The sequence below is a fragment of the Aedes albopictus genome, chromosome 2 (genome assembly GCF_035046485.1).
Source record: "Aedes albopictus strain Foshan chromosome 2, AalbF5, whole genome shotgun sequence".
Lineage (NCBI taxonomy): Eukaryota > Metazoa > Arthropoda > Insecta > Diptera > Culicidae > Aedes > Aedes albopictus.
The window spans coordinates 387,476,821-387,502,810 of NC_085137.1; the positions used below are offsets into that span (position 1 = coordinate 387,476,821).

General features: G+C 41.8%; 2 protein-coding genes across 2 annotated transcripts in view; one reads left to right on the plus strand and one right to left on the minus strand.

The window, feature by feature from the left end:
- LOC109399407 (phosphoacetylglucosamine mutase) overlaps positions 1-25,990 on the plus strand; it is a 54,605-nt gene that overhangs the window by 1,604 nt on the left and 27,011 nt on the right. The gene's annotated exons all lie outside the window — the stretch shown is intronic.
- Positions 1,207-8,185, minus strand: LOC134288396 (uncharacterized). The gene is made up of 2 exons (XM_062853161.1): positions 7,988-8,185; positions 1,207-7,926 (listed from the first exon to the last, which is right to left on the minus strand). Exon 2 carries the CDS (start codon positions 7,814-7,816, stop codon positions 1,493-1,495), a length of 6,324 nt encoding a protein of 2,107 aa, XP_062709145.1. The 5' UTR covers positions 7,817-7,926; positions 7,988-8,185; the 3' UTR covers positions 1,207-1,492.

Below are 25,990 nucleotides of genomic sequence, written 5' to 3' on the forward strand. Positions count from 1 at the left end.
TGTGCTGTATCTGTCGTACCCTTCACGTTTCTTGTGTAATAACAGTAGAATACCACAGCAGTGAACGGATCTAATACCGCAACCACTGTGTCTCCGATCAGACACTTTTTAACGTACTTTCTTTGCAAAATCTGGACCCATAACCTCATGGAATACTCAGCGTTTTGGGCTTTTTTCAGCTTTTTTAGGTTTTTTGGCTTGGCAAAAGTAGTGTCGCTCCCTCTGCATTGTCCCAGTAAACACACATTAATAGTTATGCTTTGTCAGCTGTTTACGACACAAACGTACATCATTCACCAGGGGGCTATCCGGTGAAGTATTCCGTAAATTTTTCCAACTTGAGAGTTAATTGGCGGTTCCCAATCTAACTTTGAGGTGAAAACAACACCCAAATTATTAACCTGATCCGTTAATTGAATTTGCTCATTATTGAGGAAAAGTACAGGTGCTTCAATGTTTACACGTCTTCGGTTAAACAACATGGCTTTGGTTTTAGCAGTATTTATTGGTAGCAAATTATTTTGAGAGTTTGGTGCTTGTTTTGCAGCTGTGTATTAGATTAGCTTATGGTTTATTTTTGACGAGCTTCCATTTTATTCAGCGTTAATTGGGTTTTTTTAGTGAATAAAATATTGCTATTTTCTATATCCTAATCGAAAGAGCTCATTTTTCTGAGCATAACGTGATTTTATTGCGGTCCTATTCCTTTGTTTCGATGGTTAACCCTTAAATGCGCAATGTTGTTTTAAAACAACATACCTAAAAACGCTCCAAAATAATTGACCTTCACTTTTTTTTACATAAATTATGTACCAGAATTGTTATTGTAACTAATGAAGAATCTTGCCAACTGGGAGCACTGTGCTGAAGTGTTTTGTTTGATTTATTTGTTGACAAAACTCCGAAAGCTAAACCCTCTCAACAAGTGTGACTGCCGCTGATATTCTACAGTTATTTATTGTAAATTTCACTGGTAAGTCGTGAGAAAAAATGTCTAACCCAACAGAAACATTCCTGCTTCGTATGATCTGACATTATTTTGATCAAAAACTAAAGTAAACTTAAGTTTTTCTTCAAAAATCTGTTTGTTATTTTAAAACAACATTGCGCCTTCGCTGCATTTAATGTTTGCTTCCAGCAGGTAGACATGTCACGATCTATTGACCAGCAAATTCTGCGGTATCTGGAGAATCTAGATGATTCCGAGTGTTGGGGTAGTTTCGGACCTCGTTTTTTGCAGCACGTCTTTTTGCGGTTAGACTGAGCTCAAAAGCTGTAATTCAGATTTCAGTAATGTTAATTCATTGTCGGGATACAATCATAGTTATACTTACAAATTTGGTCTGACTAACAAGTATTCTACCTGCCAACTTGATCTCTATAGCAACTAATAATGAACTACAAACTTTTACAAATTCTCTGCCTTCTTCGAGTAATGCGAATAATGGTTTGAGTTGGAATGATTTGCAAATTGTTACGTGTCAAGCAACTGTCACTGCTCCTTGACAAGTTGGCTGTCAAGTCTTTTGACTTGTTCATCTGTTTCGGCGAGCAGTGGCGTAGTGCTCCCAACATCCCCCGACCCGTAATACTGGTCAGAGGACTCCGGCTGTCCAGTGTTACCCAAGTCCTTTTCGCCTCGACCGCTCTGGATCTCCAACACTGCAATCTTCGAAGCGGGTCTGCGTAGAACTCCCGTAGAGGTCCTGACGTAGGCTTGCCTGACTCGCCCGTCGCATCCTTTCACCACGGACAGCACTCGTCCGCGAAGCCATCCATTTCTAGTAGATTCGTCTACGACGATAACAGCATCACCCTCTTGCAAATCCCTGGAGTCTTCAATCCACTTCGTGCGAACGGCGATGGTCGGCAAATACTCCTTAATCCATCGATGCCAGAACTCATCTACCAGTCCCTTCATGAAGCTGTAACTGTTCCTCAAGAATTCAGCTCGGTCCACTAGAGGTTCTGGACGCTGAGCCACTCCTTGAGAGCTGAGCAGGAGAAAATGATTAGGAGTTAGGGCTTCCTGAGAATCATTCTCCAACGGCATAAACGTGAGCGGGCGTGTATTAATTACTCCTTCAGCTTCGGTCATCAGCGTCAGCAATGTTTCGTCATCGGGATTCCTGGTAATCGAAAGTCCAGCGAAAGCAACCTTCACAGAGCGCACTAATCGCTCCCAGGATCCACCCATGTGGGGGGCTGAGGGTGGATTGAATATCCACTTAGTGGTAGCGTTCGTGAACACCGCTGAAAGCTTCTCGTTCATCTGCTTCACCTGTGTTTGGAGCTCGCGGCTGGCGCCTACGAAATTCGTCCCGTTATCACTCCAGATTTCTAGCGGAGAACCTCGTCGCACCAAAAACCGTCGAATGGCCATCTTGCAGGAGTTTGTAGATAGTGAGTGTGCGACCTCCAAATGGACTGCCCGAATAGTGAGGCAGGTAAAGAGTGCCACCCATCTCTTTACTAATGAACGACCAACTTTCACATTAATCGGGCCGAAATAGTCCAACCCGACGTACGAAAAAGGTCGAACGAAAGGGCTCAACCTTGCTTCGGGTAGCGGTGCCATGCGCGGGACGCATGGTTTAGCTTTCTTCACTTTACAGTACATACATGACTTCGCTACCTTCCGTACCTGCGTTCGTAATGACGAAACGTGGAATCGCTGCCTAACTTCGTTGACGATTGTTTCGTTGTTGCCGTGAAGATAAGTCCTGTGGTACCAATCCAGCAAAAGGCACGTCAGCGGATGATCCTTCGGAAGAATAATCGGAAATTGAACGTCAAACGCAACAAATCTAGCAGCGCTGAGCCGAGAATCCATTCGGATCACGCCATGGTCGTCCAGAAACGGTGACAATTTGTAGATGCGACTCGTTTTCTCCAGTATCGCTGATCGATTCCCTTCCACAACCTTCTTCAACAGCTTCGCTTCTTCTGAAAATGCGTTTTCTTGAGCCAGGCGCCAGAGGCAGTTCTGCGCTTTGTTCAACTCCTCCAGCGTAAGATGACCTCGATTCGGAGTTAGTCCTAATCGTTTTCTACGAAAGTTTCCAACCAGACGATAAATATAGGCAATGGCGCGCCAAAGCCTCTCAAACTTCGAAAAGCGACTCCAATCTACCAGGTAGTTTTGCGGTCGGACGTGCAGTACCAGGCACGGTTTTTGCTCCTCCAGAGTTTCCACACTAGTAGGCTGGATCGGCCAAGATTCCTGTGCTTCCTTTAGGAATTGCGGCCCCGTGAACCAGCGGCTGTCCGGGTCGAAACTGGGTCCTTTCCCCCACTTTGTAGCTTCGTCGGCGACATTTTGCTTGGTGGGGATCCACATCCACTCCTCAGCGTTCGACTTGGATAGAATTTCTCCGATTCTACAGGCCACGAACTGGCGGTAACGACGGTGGTCAGAATTGATCCATGCGAGAACCGTTTTGGAGTCGGTCCACATGAACCTCCGCTTGATTGGTAAGCTGTGACTCGCGCATAGTGTTTTCAATAGTCTGCAGCCGATGATCGCCGCCTGCAGTTCCAATCTGGGTATCGATAGCGATTTCAATGGAGACACCTTTGATTTCGCGCCAACCAGCGCAGTCTGGAACTGCCCTCGGATGTTCGCCCGAAAGTAGGCAACGCAGGCATATGCCACCTCACTGGCGTCGACAAAAATATGTAGCTGTAGATCCGTGATTTCCGTTGAAGCCGCGCTGGGAAAGTATGCTCGGGGAATGCGCACGTTCTGAAGATCCTCGAAAACTTCGATCCATCGTCTCCATCGCTCCTGTATTTCCTCTCCAACGATGTCGTCCCAGTCTGCTTTGCTTCTCCATATGTCCTGGATTATCACGCGTCCGTGGACAAGAAAGTGAGAGAGTAATCCTAACGGATCATACTGACTCATAACGCAACGTAGGATGTTTCTCTTGGTTGGAGTGATTGTTGGTAGTTCGGAAACCGCCGCGTAGGTGAAGATGTCAGGCATGGGTGCCCACAGCATCCCAAGAACTCTCTCTGTTTGACCCGTTTTGTCCGCGCCGAGCTGCATCTGACAGCATTCATCTTTTGTCGCGGCCACTGCCCCGACCCGTCGCAGAACTTCGGAAGAGTTGGACAACCAATTCCGAATGGTGAAACCGCCTCTTTTATGAACTATCCTTACTTCTTGTGCAACACGACATGCTTCGTCCTCGTCGTCAAAGCTGTCGAAGTAGTCGTCGACATAATGACGACGTTCGATGGCCTCCGCTGCTCTCGGGAACTCTTGCGCATGCTCTCTAGCGTTGAGGTTTTTGATGTATTGCGCTGAGCATGGTGAGCTGGAAGAACCAAACGTAGCTACATCCATGACGAAAACCGTAGGATTTTCCGTTGGATTCTCTCGATACAGAAAACGTTGCGCTTGCCGGTCCTCGGACCGTATCTTCACCTGGTGAAACATTTCCTGTAAGTCTCCACCAAGAGCCACCCGTCGTTCTCGAAATCCACACAATACAGTTGGTAGCGGCACGACAAGATCCGGTCCCTTCACCAGCATACTGTTCAGCGAAATACCGTTCACCTTAGCTGCCGCATCCCACACGAGGCGGATCTTGCTCGGTTTCTTGGGGTTCTGCACGACGCTCAATGGAAGATACCACACCTTGCCTGGTTCTGCCGATTTCAGTTCCTCTTCCGACGCCTTATGGATGTAGGATTTCCTTTGGTACTCAATGATTTGGCGTCGAACGCTTTCCTCGACTTCCGGGTTTTTCTTCAGTCGCCTCTCGAAACACTGTAGCCTTCGAACCGCCATTGGGAAGCTGTCGGGAAACTCCACATCGTCGTATCGCCACAACAGCCCGGTTTCGAATCCTTCGCCGACTCTTCTTGTTGTTCGCTCCAAGATAGATCTGGCCCGTTTCTCTTCTTCGGATTCCGGCCCTTTGTCTGCCGAAACTCCAACGCTTTCAACGGTGAAGTACTGTTTAACCAAATCGTGCAGCTTGCCATCATCTTCGCATTCGCATATATGGAAGTTGAAGCTTCCATTTGGCATCCCTTGCTGAACCGGTCCATACACCGCCCATCCAAGTCGAGTTCTAGCTGCGACAGGCTCGCCTGTCTTTCCTTCTCGAAGTTGCTTGGTGGCAGTTAAATGGGCATGTTCGGCGCCAATTAGGATCCCAGGAGTCACCGATTCGTAATCCTTAACTGGTAACTTCTGGAGGTGTCGATAGCGCTCAGCTAGCTCGCTATAACAGAGCGATTGCTTCGGCAATGCCAAAGATTTAACGGTGCGAACTTCCTCCAACTTATAACGACGATCAGCTTCAGTGCCAGCTATCTCGATCGTAACTTGATGTGAGTCATCCTCGTCGCGGCTAACATTACCGGTCCATGTCAAACATAGCCGCCGCTTGAATCCCTTGATATCGAGTTCGTCAGCAATCCACTTCTCCAGTAATGTAACAGAAGATCCTTCGTCGATAAAGGCAAACGTTTCGATGCTCCTTCCGTTGCCGAAAAGGGTCACCGGCAAAACACGGAATAGTGTCGTATTCTGACTATGCCGATGCGCGTTCACTCCTTCAGACTGCTTCGCAACCAGGTTCGCAACGGTAGTAGGATTAACTGGAACTCGGCTTGTTGGCTTGATTGCTGGGCTCGCGGTAGTCGTTGTTGAACCCGAATGAAGGAGCGGGTGATGGCGCAGTTGACACCCCTGTACCTCACAGCGTAGTTGAGATCGGCACGGTTTTCGTCCATGTTTACCGAGGCAAACTCGACAGAGATGGTGTGTTTGCACTGCTTTCCACTTTTCCTCTCCTTTCAATCGCTTGAATACGTCGCACTCTTTAACTTTGTGATTCGGATCACTACAAATCAAACAGCGCACGCCGGAAGCTGCAATCTTCGGCTCCTCCGATGTGGGCTTCACTGTATCGATTTCTGTCGATGAGGAGGAATGAACGTTGAGGTATCCCTTTGCCTTCTCTGGTTTAGAAGCTTTCACAGCAGTCGAATCCAATGTTAGAGTTACGTCAGCCGCCGCTGATACTAGATTCGCCATGTATGCACCGAACACTCGGAGGTCCACTAGTGGGAACTGCCGTTTATACACCGCCCAGTCCAGCTTCAGATGCGCTGGGAGCTTATCGATTAGCTCCTGCAGAAGTACAGGATTCGAAAGGTGAACCACTTGTCCCGCTGCTACTAGGTAATCACAGAAGTTCTGCACTGTCATGCCGAACGTCACCAACGTTTTCAGGTTATCGGCTTTCGGAGCAGGAACATCCCGAACTTTCGTGAGGAGCGAGTAAATGATCTGCTCCGGACGTCCATACAAAAGCTGCAAGGTTTGCATCACTTGCGGCACAGCGGAAGGTAGTAGAAGACGGCTCCGCACTGCTTCCAATGCACTGCCTTTGAGACAGCGTTGAAGTCGGCCAAGATTCTCCACCTCACTGTAGCCACATGCTTCTGTTGACGTGTAGAAAGCACTGTGAAACATAGGCCACTCCTCCGGATTCCCGCTGAAAGTCGGCAGGTCCCTGGACATCGCGTGCCTCGCCGCCAGTTGACGAGGTGTTGGCCCACCGAGATCACCAATATTCACTACCGGAGCCGCTTGGTTTGCGGCAGAAACGTGGGGAGGAAAAGGGATGGACTGAGGAATGGAACTGGGGGCGTATGGCATGCTTACGTTTATTTGACTAGTCTGTGGTCTCATTGTATACATCGAATATTGAGGTACCTGACCTAGCCCTAACCCTAGCGACATTTGATTTCCATAGCATGGATATTGGTTGTTCTGACTTACGTGTGCTGCTTGCAGTGGAAAGCTCCCAATTGAACCTACCGTACTGATTGTAGGTGGCAGCGATTGGGTGAGGTACGTGTAGCTCGTCGCCGGGTCGCTCCAAGGCACTGACGTTGCCGACGTGATGGGTGTCGATGATCCGGGTTGACTTCTTCCACCACCGGGCAGAAAATCGTGGATGTAGCTTGGCGTCGGTCCCATAGTGTAGGGGTTCGATGTTAAACCTGATTGGACGTCTATCAGGGCAGATCTTGTGACAGCACCAGCGGAAGCCACCGACTGCTGAAAGTTGTTTGTTACAGGCGGCAGCACGGTATGGAATGGTACGGAGCTAATTCCTTGGTGGACATTAGTCGAACTGGTGGGCAACGATGAAACCGGAACACCAGTTTGAGGGCAGACTACACCGGTAGAAATGAGGGGTGTGGGAACGGATACGTTGGTGTTTGCTGACGTGGGTGTACTGCTCGATGCCCCAGACGTAGGGATGAAGCTGCTAGCGACTAGCGATAGACGATTCGCCCAGTCTACAGCAACCCCCGGCTCGTTGACATCTCCTCGCATTTGGCCAGTCTGCGCATTCAGCAACTCATACCGCACTCGCCACGCTTCTTTCTCCAGCTGCAGCTTCTTCTGCTCAAAATCCCGCTTCTGCTCCAGCTCGATCTCCCTGAGTAGGAAGGATTGCTGTTCCTCAAGCAGTTTGAGGTTACGTTTCACTCTCTCTGCTGCCAGATCCGGAGTACCGGATCCACTAGATCCAGACGTAGTGGTGAAAACCGGTTGTTGGAAACCTGTCGGATTACCTCCTATTGCTCCCGCTGGCGGTGCCGTTGCCATATTCCTCGCAACACAACTCGAGCACTTCCAATTCTCCTCCTTCTTTCCGTCATCGAATCCTACGCAGCCATAGTGGAACCAACCACCGCATCCACCTTCACATTCGACCATATCGTCGATGTTGTTGGCCAGGCTGCAACTACGGCAATCAAAACGGCTAGTTTCCGGCATTCTTTGACCTTCAATCGTGCTAATAACAAATTTCTTTTGAGATTTGTTGGGGTAGTTTCGGACCTCGTTTTTTGCAGCACGTCTTTTTGCGGTTAGACTGAGCTCAAAAGCTGTAATTCAGATTTCAGTAATGTTAATTCATTGTCGGGATACAATCATAGTTATACTTACAAATTTGGTCTGACTAACAAGTATTCTACCTGCCAACTTGATCTCTATAGCAACTAATAATGAACTACAAACTTTTACAAATTCTCTGCCTTCTTCGAGTAATGCGAATAATGGTTTGAGTTGGAATGATTTGCAAATTGTTACGTGTCAAGCAACTGTCACTGCTCCTTGACAAGTTGGCTGTCAAGTCTTTTGACTTGTTCATCTGTTTCGGCGAGCAGTGGCGTAGTGCTCCCAACACCGAGGATGGGTTTGAGCAATCGGATTCAGATGTAGAGGATGAGCATGCATACTACACATCCGTACATCAGCTCATACAGGATCTTGAGGACTCCGACCAGGAATCTGAAGACGACGAGGATATCCCGCAAGAGCTATCAGATGAAGCGGATGAGGAACCTGGACCCTCGAATAAACCACCCAAGAATCTCAAAAGGACTATCTCTAAACCTGTCTGGAGGAATGGACACATGCATTTTGATGAAAACAAGATCGCTTTCCAGGGTGAGAGCATCTGGCCCGATGAGTTGATGGATTGTAATACGCCGTACGACTTTTTTTCCTACTTCTTCACGACGGACTTGAAGGACAAGATCGTCGAGGAAAGCAACAGCTATGCAACTCAAAATAACATCTCCAATCCAGTTAGCATCTCCAGAACCGACTTCAACAAGTATTTGGGTATATTGATATACAGCTCTGTTGCAAAATTTCCAAACACGAAGTCATACTGGAGTAACAAATATGGTTACGATCCTATCAGGACAACTATGCCACAGAAAACCTTCATCAAGATTAGCAATGCTATTCATTTTAACAGCAATGATGGGTTGTTGCCTAAGGATCATCCTCAGCATGACAAGCTCTATAAGATACGGCCAGTTATAGAGTCTCTTAGAGAACGTTTCGGCACAATTCCAATGGAACAAAAGTTGTCGATCGATGAGCAAATGTGTGCTACAAAGATAGGTCACTATATGAAGCAATATCTACCGAATAAGCCACATAAATGGGGATTCAAGTTGTACCTACTTTGTAGTATGGAGGGATTTGCTCACGACTTCGAGGTTTATTCTGGTAGCGGTAAGCAAACAGACCTTCTGTCAGATGAACCAAATATGGGCGAGTCTGCAAATGTAGTTACAAGACTAACCAGAAACGTGCCGCGGGATGTAAACCATATTTTGTACTTCGATAACTTCTATACTTCGCTTCCTCTTGTTACACACCTCGCCAAGGAGGGCATTTATTCTCTCGGCACAGTAAGAGTGAACCGATTGAGAAACGCAAAACTTCCAGATAGGAAGGAAATAATGAAGAAGAATATTCCCAGAGGATTTGTAACTACCGATGGGACGCTCCACACGTCCTGTGGCATCGGCGTCCATACGCCCAGGCCAGCTCACCTTCAAAGTACCTCAGGGTCGGCATTGACCAGGGGGAAACTTGAGCAACCCTACACTTACCTGCCAACTGAAATTTAGCGAACAAGGGAAAGGCCAAGCAGACTTATATCTCTCGCTTTTGGAAACCAAAGGGACCGAGTTGATTTTCTATTCTACTAATATATTGATATCTAGGGTGTGTGGGTTAGTATATACAAACATAATTTTCGTTTAATCGTTGGGGCCCATTGCGGTGATGTTGATGGAAAGGGGGAAGAGAAGAAGATGTCATACCTGCCGGAGCACGTGGTCGGCGTCAAAACGATGTTAGCCGGAGCGAGCGCCGATACGGTGGCGCTTCGGGTGGAGGGATGGGTTCGGAACCGATGGTCGAATGCATTGCTAAGCACGTCGCGCCGCCTGGCGGCCGGGTGTCCGTGGTAAATCACGAGATGTGCGCCGTTGGTCGAAGCGGGATGCTCTCAAACTTGGGTAGGGTGGTCCAAAACTTGGTGGTGCGGTCTGCTTCGGAAAACTGGTCCGGGTGACGCCACGCCTAATTGCTTCGCGTGTTCTGGTTGGCCCCAAATATAGTCCCGTGGGACGTCCAACTGACACAGGGGCACTTAATTCATTCCGAAAATGACACACACTTTTTCATGCGGTAGGTCTTGGACCTAACGACCGTACCACTACCTAGTGAAGCACTTTGCTCGAGCTTCTCGTCCGCTTCCTATCCCGAAATCGACTGATCCAGATTCCACCTTCCCATTTTTCTCCTCAAAACGTCTCTCCAGAAAACCTCCTCCTTTTCCTCCCCCCCCCCCCCCCCCCTTTTTCGTTCATCCTCATTTTCTTCCATCTCTCTTCATCCCGGATTTTGTGTTTAGACATATTAATATTGTTCCCCTTTCTAACCAATCTAGTACTCCATCGGGGGCATACATTAGAAATTCTTAACTAATTTGAATATGAGTTTTCTATTGGAGCAGGGGTTCACAAATAGCTTTTTTTATCACTAACAATACTAACAAATATTTTAACATTTTTTTTTAATTTTACTAACATTTATCCTGACAGCGTTTTTTTTGTATTATTTTTTTTTCAAAGACAAAACTACTAACAAATACAATAACAAAAAAAACATTTGCTTGGCTTCCCGTTGTTGCCGTTATTGTCGGTAACAGATTTCACCAAGAGTGCCTTACTACTATAGAAGGTGTCGACGTCAGCGCAATTGTTTGGAAGGACAATAAGCCTGTTAACTTGCTGTCGACGTATGTTGGAGCAGAACCAACCACTACAATCGCCCGGTATGACAAGAAAATACACGAAAGAGTTTCTATACAATGTCCGAAAGCTGTAAGGGAGTACAATGCACATATGGGTGGAGTGGACCTTATGGACAGCTTCATTGGTCGTTACGAAATAACTGTAAAAAGTCGTAAATGGACCAGACGCCTGTTCCATCATCTTGTAGATATGACGGTCGTGAATTCATGGATCATTTACAAGAAAGTTAATCATCAAATCAAATCAAAGCCGTTGAATCTTCGGGAATTTAGGCTACACTTGGCGGACACTCTTTGTAATGTTGGATTACCATCGGCAAAACGTGGCAGGCCAAGCAGCTCAGGAATAGCTACGAAGCTTCAGCAGAAGAAACACAAAGGCCCTGCTCAAGCAGCACCAACAACTGCAGTTCGGTTGGATCAAGTTTCTCATTGGGGGGTGTGGTCGGATAAACAAACCCGATGCAAGTATCCCGATTGTAAGGGGTTTACATATAACTACTGCGAAAAATGCAGAGTTTCTTTGTGCAATACAAGAAATAACAATTGTTTCTACAAGTATCATCATGATTTGTAAGTAACTGTCGATTAAATCTGACAATAAAAGTAATTTTATCGTTAAAGTTTCAATTTAAATTCGAAGCCCTCGTTCTTCGATAAAGGCGCAGTGTTGTTTTAAAACAACATACCCATACCTACGTAACAAAACGTCTTTCTTCAATATACTATTTGTCTAACGATTAGTTTAGGAGTCTTGAGTGTGTTGTAAATAAAATTTATTTTTTAAATCAGTTTTTATTGACGTGCGCATTTAAGGGTTAAATAAACAAAACAAATTTAATTTTTGTGGATAGAATGACAGTTCATTCGTTAAAATGACAGTTCGCCCCGAACAAAAAAAATTCCCCATACAAACTTTAAATGCATTTTAAAAATAGTTCCCGGCCACCAAAAAATATGAAATTTTGGATTTCGACTAATCTTTAGATGGAGAATCCGAATATGAAATAATCTGAGTATTCCTAAAGAACCCAATTCGATTGTTACACAACAGAAAGCAAATGACTGAAGCTTATGAGCCATTTTACGAAGTGACAACAATGTTGATGATGATATTGATTTTCACGGGTTATTGGACACTACCTCCTGTCAAAATTCTGTTATTGACGAATTTCGCACCAACTCGTCTTCGGAGTTGGCAGCACCCCCTCAGAATGTTATGAAATTTTGTAGGTTGCAAGTCTTTACCTTTTCAAGCAACTTTGCGTATTTTGTTTTTTCAAAATTAACCTAGACTAACATTTAAAAAGAGTCAAAGTTCTTTAACCGTTTTTTTTTTCACAAAAAATAACTCGAATATGATAAGATGTACAAAAAAGTGATGTATGGGTGACATTTAGAGAATTGTCCAAGCTTTCATGAAAAAATATTTTAAAAATTCTTAATACATTTTTACACGTTAAAAAATATATTTTTAAAATTAAAAGTTAATTTACAGAAAATGCCCACATTTTTATGTTTTGAAATTTTTTTTCCAAGAAAGTCAATATTGTTGCTTAACTTTCCTCCATACATCACAAGATGGGCACTTTTAAGAAAAAAAAGTTTTTCTAACAAAAACTTTTTCATGTTAGTTTTTTTAGCGTGTTGCGCATTAGCCGTTTTTTTTCACAAAAAATATAACTCGAATATGATAAGTTGTACAAAAAAGTGATGTATGGGGGACTTTTAGGGAATTGTACAAGAAAACATATTAAAAAAATATAAAAAAATGTTTTACACGCTAAAAAATATCTTTTCAAAATTAAAAGTCAATTTAACAGAAAAAGCCCACTTTTTTATGTTTTCAATTTTTTTCCCAAGAAAGACAATATAGTTGCCTAACTTTCCTCCATACATCACAAGATGGGCACTTTTAAGAAAAAAATTTTTTTCTAAAAAAAACTTTTTCATTTTATTTTTTTTGCGTGTTGTGCATTAACTCGTACAGTAATGTATCCAGAATCCTAATGACAATCCATTAAAACTTAAGGGGCTCAACTACTTTTTTAATATCTTAACGTGCTTGACATTGAAAACGTGCTTGATATTGGAAAGGGCTCAAGACAAATTTGCTTTTAGGGTTTTATATCAATGAAAACGCTTGTGTATTGATGAAATATGTACATATGTATATGTGTATAATTATAATTATAATAGTATAATTTTCTTTTCTACAATATATACATCCTTCTTTTATACATTCTATTGTAACGTTTTTTGAATATTAGATCTTTAGTCTATCTGAAACAAAGTAAACTTTTTTGGATTATCTTTAGAATTCGAAAACTTCTTCGCTTCAATTTGATTTTCAGAAATTGGCACAAATGAATGAAATTTTTGTGTACCAGGTTTTGTTTTTACGTGACTGTATGTGTATAGTTCTTCAAGTTCATCCGTCATTTTTGCATATTGTTCATTTGAAATAAAGCAGAAATTCAATTTTGTTATATGTATATCTGACTGTTTAACTGCCCAGTCACACAGTTCTCGAGGAGTTGTGATTGTGTTTCCATAATCTCGAGCAAGACTTGCTCGTTTTGCCATTCGCTTGAGAGTACCTCCAACAGCGTCACATGGACCTTTGCCATGTGAAGTTGCGAAGAAGTGCCATTCTGCTTCCAATCCATAATTGGACCGAAAACTGCACAAACTGGCAAATTTTGTTTGTTCTTATAATGAGCTGCTGCTCCATCTGACATGAAAGTAATTTTTGAGAAATCAATCGATTGTTTAATGAAATCCAGCAGTTTTGATATAAATAACTGAACTGCTGTTGTATCGTGTGTAAGTACTTCAGATATTATTATAAAGCTCAAGTTTTCCAACTTATTTTCTTTTCTGTAGTACACTTCAAAGGGGTGAATGGTAGCTTGAGAATTATTCCAATGGTAACCTTGAGCTGAATTTTGAATGATAAATGAATAATTTTCTGAAAAGTCACAAATTGTTAATACTTCACCCTGTTTAAGAGATTCTTTTTTATCCCGCAAAAATGAGGATTGTTCTTTATAATTGAAATCATGAGTTATAAGCTTATCAACTTTTTCTACAAAATACGGAACAAACTCGTCTATAGTCTTAGTAATAGTTTTCAAATTGCATCGATCAGTGGTTAGCCATTGTTGAAATAAAACCGATTCTTTATCATTCGCTTCTAATAATGATGTTAGTTTACTGGTTCTAGGCACACAATAATACAATTTCAGCAAACAGAATGCTGTTTTAAGCATTCAGATATCAAAACAAGCTGAGAAACAGGTTCTATTCCAGTTGGGATGTAACGCCAAGAAAAAGAAGGCACCCAATCAAACAAAGTTGTAATGCCCATTGAGTGTTATTAAATGGGTATAAGGATTCTTGATACATCCTGTACGAGTTAATGCGCAACACGCTAAAAAAAATAACGTGAAAAAGTTTTTGTTAGAAAAACTTTTTTTCCTGAAAAGTGCCCATCTTGTGATGTATGGAGGAAAGTTAGGCAACAATATTGACTTTCTTGGGAAAAAATTTCAAAACATAAAAAAGTGGGCATTTTCTGTAAATTGACATTTAATTTTAAAAATATATTTTTTAGCGTGTAAAAATGTATTTAGAATTTTTAAAATATTTTTTCATGAAAGCTTGGACAATTCTCTAAAAGTCCCCCATACAACACTTTTCTGTAGGTCTTGTAATTTTTGAGTTACATCGATTTTAAAAAATTCTTCGAAAAAAAGTTAGGCCCTCTTCAAATGTTACTCTTGAAAATTTTCGGAAATTTAAGTATGCAAAGTTGCTTATAAAAACCTAGTCTTTATGCCCACCAAGTTTCATTCGATTCTGAGAGGGTGTTGCCAACCACTGGTCGAGTTGGCGCGAAATTCGTCTATTCTGTTATAATCAACGCACCCCCTGGCCGTGGCCAATCTGCGTTGTTTCGCTGGGCGATACGTCTACCAGTAGACTTGTATCTGCCCTATGCTAAACCGATTAGCATATCAAGTCCTTTCCACTGATGAGTAGGCTCGAATGTCCCGCCCCTCCCTATAACCCATAGGGGGAAATAAGGAGTTTCCAGTTTCAAGTATTGTATTGATTATGACACCAACTCTTTCTGTTCCTTGGGAAAAAAATCACTAGACTTGGATTATCGGAGCCGGTGGCTAGTTCATCTCTGTACCGATATTTGCATTCATAATTACACAAATAAAATTATCTACGAGCTAAGAAACAGTACATATTATATATGTTGATACAGGTTGGCATCTTTCAAAAAGCGGATGAGGGCTTCGAGGGTTGATGCGTCGTTTCCGAGGGTGTCTCTAATACTGCCGCTGATATTGTATTGGTTTCTAAGCAGTTCGTATTGTGGGCAGACGCATAAAAAATGCTCAACCGACAAGGGGATCCGACAAATTTCACAGGAATTTCGAAATGTTGAGCTGCCCATATTGTGCGAGACCTTGGTGTGACCAGTGCGTAATCTGGATATTACTCTCTGGTCTCGTAGTGACTTTAAATCATTCCATGTACCAATGGACTGCTTGATCTTTCTGATAAAGAGCTGATCGTTTCTGTTCCAGTTGAGCTGCCATTTGGTATTGATAGCTTTATCAATCCACTTTTTAACGTCGGGCAATGGGGTTCTATTGGTGTGAAGAGGTCCGGAGTGTCCCGCACCCGCTAGGCGGTCGGCAATGTTGTTACCAGCAATGTTGCAGTGGCCGGGGATCCACATGAAGACCGTGCTGGGAAGTGAGCACTGGATAATAGCTTGAATCCATGCATGTTTGGGGGCTTGCGACTGTATGGCTGCAAGGACACTCGCAGAATCTGACAGTATGAGAAGAGGTTTACTGGATGGTGTGGCAGTTGCGATGAGAATAGCGGCCGCCTCCGCGGAGAAAACCGAACATTGATTTGGCAGTCTTAGACTAATATCGGATTCGCTGTCATGGATACCGATTCCGGTACCAGAACGAGAAAGGGATCCGTCAGTGTATTTGTGCTGATAGTCGCGGTATTTGGTGTTGAGGAGCTCAAGTACAGTCTGGTGAAGCCTGGCTGAGCTTTCTCCCGCTCTGAAATTGTCCTTGATCGAGTTGTCAATTTTGAGGTTTGGGGTTTGCCAACTCCTGTCTCCATACCAGTGCGCGTTAGCCACTAGGGGGAGCTCCAAGTTGGCGGCACTATGGAAGACTCTTTTCCCCTCGTCGAGCAGAAAGAGTCTGCGATTTCTAGTAGGTTTTTCGGCATAAGCGGCGGCTCTATTACAAATCGCTGCAGTAACACGATATTCGAAGGGGGCAACTCCAGCTTCGACGCAGGCTGACCAGGCTGGCGTAGATGGCAGCAAACCAGAGATGATCCGAATTGAGTTGTTGTAAACTGGAGCAAGTGTTTGTATAAGTGCGGTCGATGACAAGCAGGTGATCTCTAGGCCATACAGAAGTCGGCTGTCAATGATTGCTCTAGCAACTCGAAGTCTGATGGCCCTGTTGTTGCTTCGATGGGGCTTAGAAATAGCCTTTATCAAGTTTAGGCGACTTTGGCAGCTAGATTTTACGGCGTTGAAGTGTTGTTGGAAGCTGAGGAACCGGTCAACGAGTACACCAAGGATGCGAACTGTCTTCTTCAAAGGGATAACCTGTCCTCCAATGGTGATAGGCGCACCACGGACCCAATGTCTTGAGGTACATATGTGGCATCTTACACTTTTGTGTGCAGATAAACTGAAACCAATCGAGGTGGCCCACTTGAAAACTGCATTTACTGCTGCTTGAGCCTTTCTTCTGGTGGCAGGCTGTGTGCGACCAGAAAAGACAAGCACTACGTCGTCCGCATAGACAAAAATATGGATCTTTTTCGGAAGGTTTTTGAAAACCCCGTTCATAGCAACCATGAAGAGTGTCACCGCAATGATAGATCCTTGCGGCACTCCAGTTTCTTCTGTGAAAAGTTGCGACTGGGTGCTTCCAATCGAGACGCGAAAGGAACGATTAAGGGGAAGCTTACCGGGCGGGCCGGTAAAACCCGACTTCGGCGCACGTTTCGATTTTTTAAAAATTAACGAAAAGAGATATCGAAATATAAAACAAATCACGCTGTAGCTGAGATGTTGGGCTTCATTTTCATAAAAAAATATTTGATTTTACTCAAAATTTGAAAAAGTTGGACTCTCGAGAACACCAAAATTTTTGGTAGGAAAACCGCTCCCATGCCGCAAATCTTTGTGTTTGCACAACGATTTCTCCCGTAAAAATGTGTTTTATCATATAACTATGTACGGTCATTTTGCTCAGAAACTAATAACGAGTCGAATGGTATATAAATATTAGGGGGTTTCATACAAAAATCTACATTGAGAGGCATTTGTATGAAAACATTTCCAAAATTATTGCGCGCCACCGCGATCGAACAGCAGCTAACGGTTTCTTGGCTGGCCTGCGGTGGGCACCCGTGCGGATGATGGGAAACAACATGAAACGGTAAAATAATATAAAAGATTTGTCGCTATGCCCACATGGAACAAATGCATAGTTCGCGGATGTAATAAAGATGCTAGAACTAGGGGATAATTTGTATTGGTCAACATAGCATATTTTAACGTTTTTTCCGTTGTGTCACATTTTCTACACAAAATGTTTAAGAAATAGCGAAGTAAGTTTTCAAACCGGAACATGTGATGGTGATGTGTTATAAAGGTATATTGTAAGTTTTGCTGATTTGTTAGACCATAATCGTCGCGACCAGCCGTCGTGTGGCATAATTTGGGAAGGATAAATTAAAATACTCCTCATACGTTACTCCCAAATGATTTTTTTTATACAACACTAAGAGCAGAGTTGTTGACGAAATTCCTAAAAAAAACATGTCAGAATTACTGACTTAATATTTTGAGAATTTCAAGAGGAGCCAGAATTCCTTACTCTAGCAGGAAAACTTGAAAGAATCTTAATAATGTTCATTGAACAATTTTGGTGGCTTTTATGATAAGAGATTTTTTTAATTTTTATACAGAATAAATACCGAGGGAGATTATTTGTCGAATATATTCTGTCCGATTTAACCTTCAGTAATATATAGAAATAAAAAATGAATGTGAAACATCTGTCGGGATTGTTCAACATATAGGGTATCATGCCATTTTGACTCCTATTTCCGCCGTACATATCCAAAACCGACAAAACCGACGCGATGTATATGTATATATGGAAAACATAAAACTATTAAAATCTAAAGTCTTACCCCAAAAACCCCTGACCGAGCAACTATATTCTAACTTAACCGAAAAACTTAGATGATCAGAGCTGTTTTTGACTAGTAAAAATAAAATTCTCCTGCATCCTTGTATTTTTTAATGTATGCAGGAATTCCTTCGGAAATTCTTGGAGAAATATCTTCGAAAATTCCTGAGGGTATTCCTTCGGAAATAGCTGGAGGAATTTCTTTGGACGTTCATGAAGGAATTCCATCCAAAATTCCTGGAGGAATCCCTTCGCAAATTCCTGAAGAAATTCCTTCGGAAATTCCTTGAGCAGTTCCTTGGGAAAATCTTGGATGAATACCTTCGGAGATTCCTGGAGGAATTCTTTCAGAAATCCATAGAGAAATTCGTGAGGAAATCCTTAGGTGAATTCCTTACGAAATTCCTGGACAAAATAATTCCAAACTTCCTGGAGGAATGCTTTTGGAAATTCCTGCAGGAATTCCTTCGGAAAGTCGTGAAGGATTTTTTAAGGAAATATTTTTTGGATTATTTTTGGAAATTCTTGCAGGAATTCCTTCGGAAATTCCTAGCGGAAGTCCTGGAGGAATTCCTTCGGAGATTCCAGGAAACTCCGAAGGAATACTTTCAGAAATTTCGGGAGGAATTCCTTCAGAAATTGCTAGACGAATTCCTTTGGAGATTCCCGGAGGAATTCATACGGAAATTCCAGGAGAAATTCCTTTATTTATTTATTTATTTCCTGAAGGACTTCGTTCGGAAATTACTGGAGGAATTCCATCGAAAATTCCTTGGCGAGGTCCTTCGAAAAATCTTGGATGAATACTTTTGGAAAGTTCTGGAGGAATTCTTTCAGAAATTCCGGGAGGAATTCCTTCGGAAATTGCTGGACGAATTCCTGTGGAGATTCCTGGAGGAATTCATTCGGAAATTCCAGAAGGAATTTCTTTGGGAATTCCTGGAAGAATTCTTTCGGAAATTCCGGGAGGAATTGCTTCGGAAATTCCTGAAGCAATTCCTTCAAAAAATCTTGGAGGTATTCCTTAAAAAATTCCAGAAGAAATTCCTTCCAAAATTCTTGGAGGAATCCCTTCGCAAATTCCTGGAAGAATTCCTTCGGAAATTCCTGAAGGAATTCGTTCGGAAATTCCTGAAGGAATTCCTTCGGAAATTTCTGCAGGAATTCCTTCGGAAATTCCTTGGGGAGTTCCCTCGAAAAATCTTGGATGAATACCTCCGGAAATTCCTGGAGGAATTCTTTCACAAATCTATAGAGAAATTCCTGAGAAAATCCTTGGATGAATTCCTTAGGACATTCCTGAAAAAAAATCATTCTAAACTTCTTAGAGGAATGCTTTTTATGATTCCTGGAGGAATTCCTTTGGAAACTACTGGACGATTTCCTTTGGAAATTCCAGGAGGAATTCCTTCGGAAATTGCTGGAATAATTTCTTCGGAAATTATTGGACGAATTCCTTCGGAAATTCCTGGAGGTGTTCTTTCGGAACGTCTTTTTGGATTTTATTTTTGGAAATTCCAAGAGGAATTCCCTCGAATATTCATGGAGGAATTGCTTTACAAATTCCATTAGGTATTCCTTCAAGAATTCCTGGAGGAATTCTTTCGGAAATTCCGGGAGGCATTCCTTCGGAAATTGCTGAACGAATTCGTTTGAAGATTCATGGAGGATTTCCTTTGGAAATTCCTGCAGGAATTCTTTCTGAAATTCTTAGGGGAATTTCTTCGGAATTTCCTGGAGAAATCCCTCCGGAATCTCTTGGATGCATTCCTTCTGAAATTCGTGGATCAATTATTTCGGAAATTCCTGGAGGAATTCCTTCGGAAATTCTTGGAGGATTTTTTTTTAATCCCGGAGGAATTCCATTGGAAATTCCTGGAGGAATTCCTTTGGAAATTCTTTCGGAAATTCCTGGAGAAACTCTTTTGGAAATTCCTGAAGGATTTTTTTTTTTTGAAATTCCAGGAAGAATTCCTTCAGACATTCCAGGAGAAATTCTGTCGGAAATTCCTGGAGAAATTCCTTTGAAAATTTCCAAAGGAATTTTTCCATGCATTTCCGATGTAATTCCGCCTGGAATTTTGCGAAGGATTTTCCGAATGAATTCCTCCATGTATTTCCGAGAGAATTCCTCCAGGAATTTCCGTGGCAATTCCTCCAGGAATTTCCGAGGGAAATCCTCCAGGAACTTCCGGAGAAATTCATCCAGGAAATTTCAGAAAAAATCCTCCACAAATTTCTGGGGGAATTACTCTAGGAATTTCCGGAGGAATTCCTCCAGGAATTTCCGAAGGAATTCTTCCAGGAATTTTCAAGGGAATTCCTCTTAGGATTTTCAAAGGATTTTCTCCTGGAATTTCCGAAGGAATTCCTTCATGAATGTCCGAAGAAATCCCTCCATGAATTTTCGAAGGAATTCCTCCATGAATTGCCGAACAAATTCCTCCAGGAACTTTGCCAAGGAATTTCAAAAGGATTTTCCGAAGGAATACCTCCATGAATTTCCGAAGGAATTCCTCCAGAAATTTTCCGACGGAATTCCTCTACGAATTTCCGAAGAAATTCTTCTAGGAATTTTCAAAGGAATTCCTCTTGGAATTTTTAAAGAATTTTTCCTCTGGAACTTCCGAAGGAATTCCTCCATGAATGTCCGAAGGAATTCCTACATGAATTTCCAAAGGAATTCCTCCAGAAATTTTCTGACGGACTCCCTCCACGAATTTCCGAAGGAATTCCTCCAGGAATTTTGCGAAGGACATCCTAAAGCATTTTCCAAAGGAGTTCCTCCATGAATTTACGAAGGAATTACTCCAGAAATTTTCCGAAAGAATTCATTTACGAATTTCTGAAGAAATTCTTCCACGAATTTTCAAAGGAATTCCTCCAGGAATTTCCTGAGAAATTCCTCCATGAATTTCCTGATGAGTTTCTTCAGAAATTTCTGGAGGAAATTCTCCAGGAATTTCCGAAGGAGATCCTCCATGAATTTCCGAAGGAATTACTCCAGAAATTTTCCGAAAGAATTCATTTACGAATTTCTGAAGAAATTCTTCCACGAATTTTCAAAGGAATTCCTCCAGGAATTTCCTGAGAAATTCCTCCATGAATTTCCTGATGAGTTTCTTCAGAAATTTCTGGAGGAAATTCTCCAGGAATTTCCGAAGGAGAATTTTCAAAGAAATTCCTTCTGCAATTTCCGAAGGAACTCCTCCTGGAATTTCCGAAGGAATTCCTTCATAAATTTCCGAAGGAATTCCTTCAGGAATTTTCGAAGGAAATCTTGCAGCAATTTCCGAAGGAATTCCTCCTGGAATTTCCGAGGGGATTCCTGCAGTAATTTCTGGTGGAATTCCTCCAGGGATTTTCAAAGGAATTTCACTTGGAATTTTCAAAGGATTTCCTGCCGGAATTTCCGAAGGAATTCTTTCATGAATATCCAAAGGAATTCCACCAGGAATTTTCGAAAGAATTTCTCCAGGAATTCCATCACGAATTTCTGAAGGAGTTCCTTCATAAATTTCAGAAGGAATTCCTCCAGGACTTTTGCGAAGGAATCGCTCAAGGATTTTCTGAAGGAATTCCTCCATTAATTTCCGAAGGAATTCCTCCAGAAATTTCAGGATGAAATTTCTCCAGGTATTTCCGAAGGAATTACTCCAGTAATTTCCGAAGAAATTCCTCCAGGAATTCCCGCAGGAAATCCTCCACGAATTCTCGAAGGAATTCCTCCAAGAATTTCCGAGGGAATTCCTCCAGAATTTTCCCGAAGAATTCCTCCATGAGTTTCCGGAGGAGTTTCTCCAGGAATTTCCGTAGGAATTCCCATTGGCGTAGCTAGAGGGGGTTCCAGGGGTGCCTGGCACCCCCTAGAACAAATTTGGCACCCCCTAGAATTTTTCCTTGAGCCACCTAAAATTTAAAACTTACCACAATAATTCTAATATTTTTAATGGTACATTTGAACAAAACTTAATCATACCCGGAAATACTTATATACCTTCTCCATGAATTAATCCAGTAATAGTAATAAGTAAGAATAGATAGAGTATTCTTACAGTGATTTCTCTAGGCTTCCTTTATGGATTCCTCCCGATATTTCTTCAATAAACTTCCTTTAGAATTCTCCAGGCAGTCCAGATCGGGTTGTACATACTAGAAATTTCTGCAAAGATAGGTCCAGCAACTTCTCCTAGGATTGGATTTAGATTTGGAAGTTCTTATTTTGATTCTTCTCGGAATTCTTCTAGCGATTCCTCTAAAAATGTCTATTGGGATTCCTTCAGGAATTCCTGTTGGTATTATTCAGGACAATCTTCATGGGATTCTTCCAGAAGTTCCTCCGGTGATTCTTCCAGGAATTCCTTCAGAGATTTTATTCAGAGATTCTTCCTGAAATTTCTCATGGAATTCCTCCAGGAGCTTATATTGGTCTTCCTCTGGGAATTGCGGCTAGGATTTCTAAACCAACTCCTGCTGTGATTCTTCCAGCAATTTCTCTTAGAACTCCTCCAAAAATTCTCATTGTGGTACCTCCAGGCATTCTACTAGGGAAGTTGTTCCGGAAATTCTTCCGGAAAACCTCCCTTCTTTTTCTAAAAATCCCTTCGATGATTCGTCCCTAATTTTTCTAAAATTCCTTCAGAGATTTTATCCAAAGATTCCTCCAGAAATTCCTTCTGGAATTCCTGCAGAAACTCTTTTGGCCTTCCTCCAAGAATACCTCAAACACCTTCTCCTGCGGTTCTTCCAGCAATTTCTCCAGAAATTCTTACTATGATATACCCAGAAATTCTTCTAGTGATTCCTATACAAATTGATCCTAGCATTGTGGCTGGAAGTCTTCCGGGAAATCTTCCTGAGATTCCTTCAGGAATTCCTTCTGCGATTCCTTCAGGGCCATCGCAATAGATTCTTCCAGAATAGCTCTACTGGTTCTTGCAGGAACTTCTCTAGGTATTCCAAGGTTTTGATCTTTGGATTCCCTCAGGCATTCCTGATGGGGATTCTCTAGAAATTCCTGTATAGTGTCCTCCAGCAATTCCTCCTAGGATTTCTGCAGAGATTTTTACAATGATACATCTCAGAATCCTTCTAATAACACCTTCTGATATTTTTTCTGTGATTTCTTCAGAAGCTCTCCGGTGATTCCACCAGGAATTTTTATCCAAGATATTTTATACAAGGATTCTTTCATAAATTTCTCATACGATTCCTCCAGGAACTCCTCTTGGTCTTCCTGCAAGAATTTCAGCTGGATTTCTCAAGCTATCCCTGCTGTAATTCTTCCAGCAATTCCTCCTAGGACTCCTCCAGAAATTTTTACTGTAATACCTCCCGGAATTCTTCTAGGGATTCTTCTAAGAATCCCTCCAGGGATTTATTGAAAAACTTGCTGGGATTATTCAAGGCAATTTTCCTATGAGCCTTGCCTTCGGTGTATCCTCCTGGAAACCCTAAAGGGTTTCATTCCTGGGATATCTCCAAATATTTATAATTGTTTCAGCAATGCCTCCTATGTCTCCTCCTAAAATTTTTGCTACGATACCTGCAGGAATTCCTCTAGGGATTTCTTCTGCCATTCTTGCTGGAATTCTTCTAGGCAGTTTTCCTAGGATACTTCCAGAAATGTCTTTGATTCTTCCAGGGGGTTTTCTGAAGACTCATCCAGGAGTTCCTCTTGAGTTTTTATTCATGGATTACTCTAGAAATAAATCATGGTATTACTCACGGAACTTCTCTTGGCCTTCTTCAAGGAACTCCAGCTGAAGGAAACACAATATAAATCTCTAGAGGAGTCCCTAAACGAGTGTCAGGAATAGTAGGGATTTCAAGAGAAATGCTAAGAATGGTCAAATTGTGAGATAAATGAAAAAACGCGTTCTGGCGGGATTTGAACTCACGACTCCGTATTCGCTAGACCGCAGTATGGCTATTTCTTTGAGAGCATGGTTGTTTTTTTTTAATTTCTGCGGTCGTTTCATTGGAATTTAATCAGCAATTTCTTTGATTTTTTTTCTAGAATTTCAATGGCTACTCCTCTGAAATTATTTCAGCAATTTCTTTTTCAATTATTTTGAAAATTTCTCAGGCAATTGTATCGTGATTACTTTTGTTAGTTTTATGATTTAACTACTTATTGCTTCCGAAAATGGCTGATTTGGAAATTCAGACATTCTAAACTGGGCTTGCTCGAAGAAAATCCTATGAAATTCACGAAAAACTTTCTGACAAATTGCCGGATAATTTTCCATTACATTTGCCCTAGAACTTTCAAAGTAGTTGCCAAAAGAATTCATATAAGAATTACTAGTAGTGTTCCTGAATAAATTTTTAGGGCTTTTTTAAAAATTTGGTCAAATCCAATCTCAAAATAAATTGCTGAAATATATTCTATAAAAAATTCCACAAACATTCACAAAACAATTTTCAAAAAAAAATTTTGAGAATTTCCCGAAATCATAAAAGGATTTTCTGAATAAAATTTAGAAACAATTCCAAAAGTAATTGCCGTAGTATCACTATGACAGAATTTTTAAAGAACCGTCAACTTTTTTCTTCAAATAAATTCTCGAAGGAAATCTTTGAAAAATTTGCCGAATTAATTTCCAAAGGAATTACCGAAGAAGTTCCCAAATTAATAAACGGAGTTTTCAAAATTTCCAAAGGAATTGCTGATGAAATTCTTAAATAAATTTTCAACGCAAGTAACATCGGAATTGCCGAAGGTTATTACAATCGGAATTGCTGCAGAAATTCCTTACATAATTACTGAAGAAACCTAGAAGAAATTGTCTAAAGAATTTCATTAAAATTTTAGAAGCGATTTGATAGGGCCCATATAGCCGAGGCGGTAAACGCACGGGTATTCAGCATGACCATGCTGAGGGTGACGGGTTCGATTCCCGGTCGGTCCATGATCTTTTCGTAAAGGAAATTTCCTTGACTTCCTTGGGCATAGAGTATTTTCGTGCCTGCCACACGATATACACATGCAAAATGGTCATTGGCAGAGGAAGCTCTCAGTTAAAAACTGTGGCAGTGCTCATTGAACACTAAGCTGAGAAGCAGGCTTTGTCCCAGTGAGAGGACGTTACGCCAAGAAGAGAGAGGAGGAGAGGAGAAGCGATTTATAAACGAATTTCTGAAGGAGTTTTCGAAGGAATTGGCGAAGGAATACCGAATATAGATAATGAAAGTCCAAAAAATCGACGATAATCCCAAAAAAGTAAAATGACTTGCCAAAGACATTTCCAAAAATAAATTGTAAGGAAGTTCCCAGAGTCATTGTTGAATGAATTACAAAATAAAAGAATTCCCAAAAGAATTGCCTGAAGAGTAATTGGAGAATTATAAACAGCAAATTTCAATACAATTGTTGACATAAACAAAACAATGCTTGAAAGCCAAATAAACTCCTAATGGAATTGCCGAAGAAATTTTCAAAGCAATTTTCGATGAAAGTTTTCAAAGGATGCGTGAAAGTTGTTACGTATCAAATTCCAAACGTTTTACCAAAAAAAAATCTTAAAGAAATTGCCGAAGGAGATCCAAAGATATTACCGAAGATATTTGCCAAATCCAAAGCAATTGCTGGGAGATTTTCAAAAGAAGACTTAATTGAAATAAATTGCAAAACAATTTCCATATAAATTACCAGGAATATTCCCTGAGGTATGAGCATGAGCATGAGCATGAGCATAGATGACCGTACTATTCGTAGTTGCTACTCCTTGATTGACCAGAACAATCGAAGTTGCACAAGGAACCAACAGACGGAGCTTGGGAGTAGCTTACCGTCCTCAATGTGCATCTTCGAGAATTCCAAACTTTATTAGGTCAATAACGGCGCCGGCCACGTCCTTACGGTCATCGAGGAAGGAAAGGAATGTTATTATGACGTGCGTTGCTTACTAAAGACCGAGATAACCTCTGCGTCTCCACGTCTGTCATGGGAAGGACTTTTTTTTAGTGGGGAGGGGAAAGGGCGCATGATATGAGTTCACTTTGGTAAGTGGAGTGATTCATGCAACCCTATTAATATCAAACCACTTATTTTCA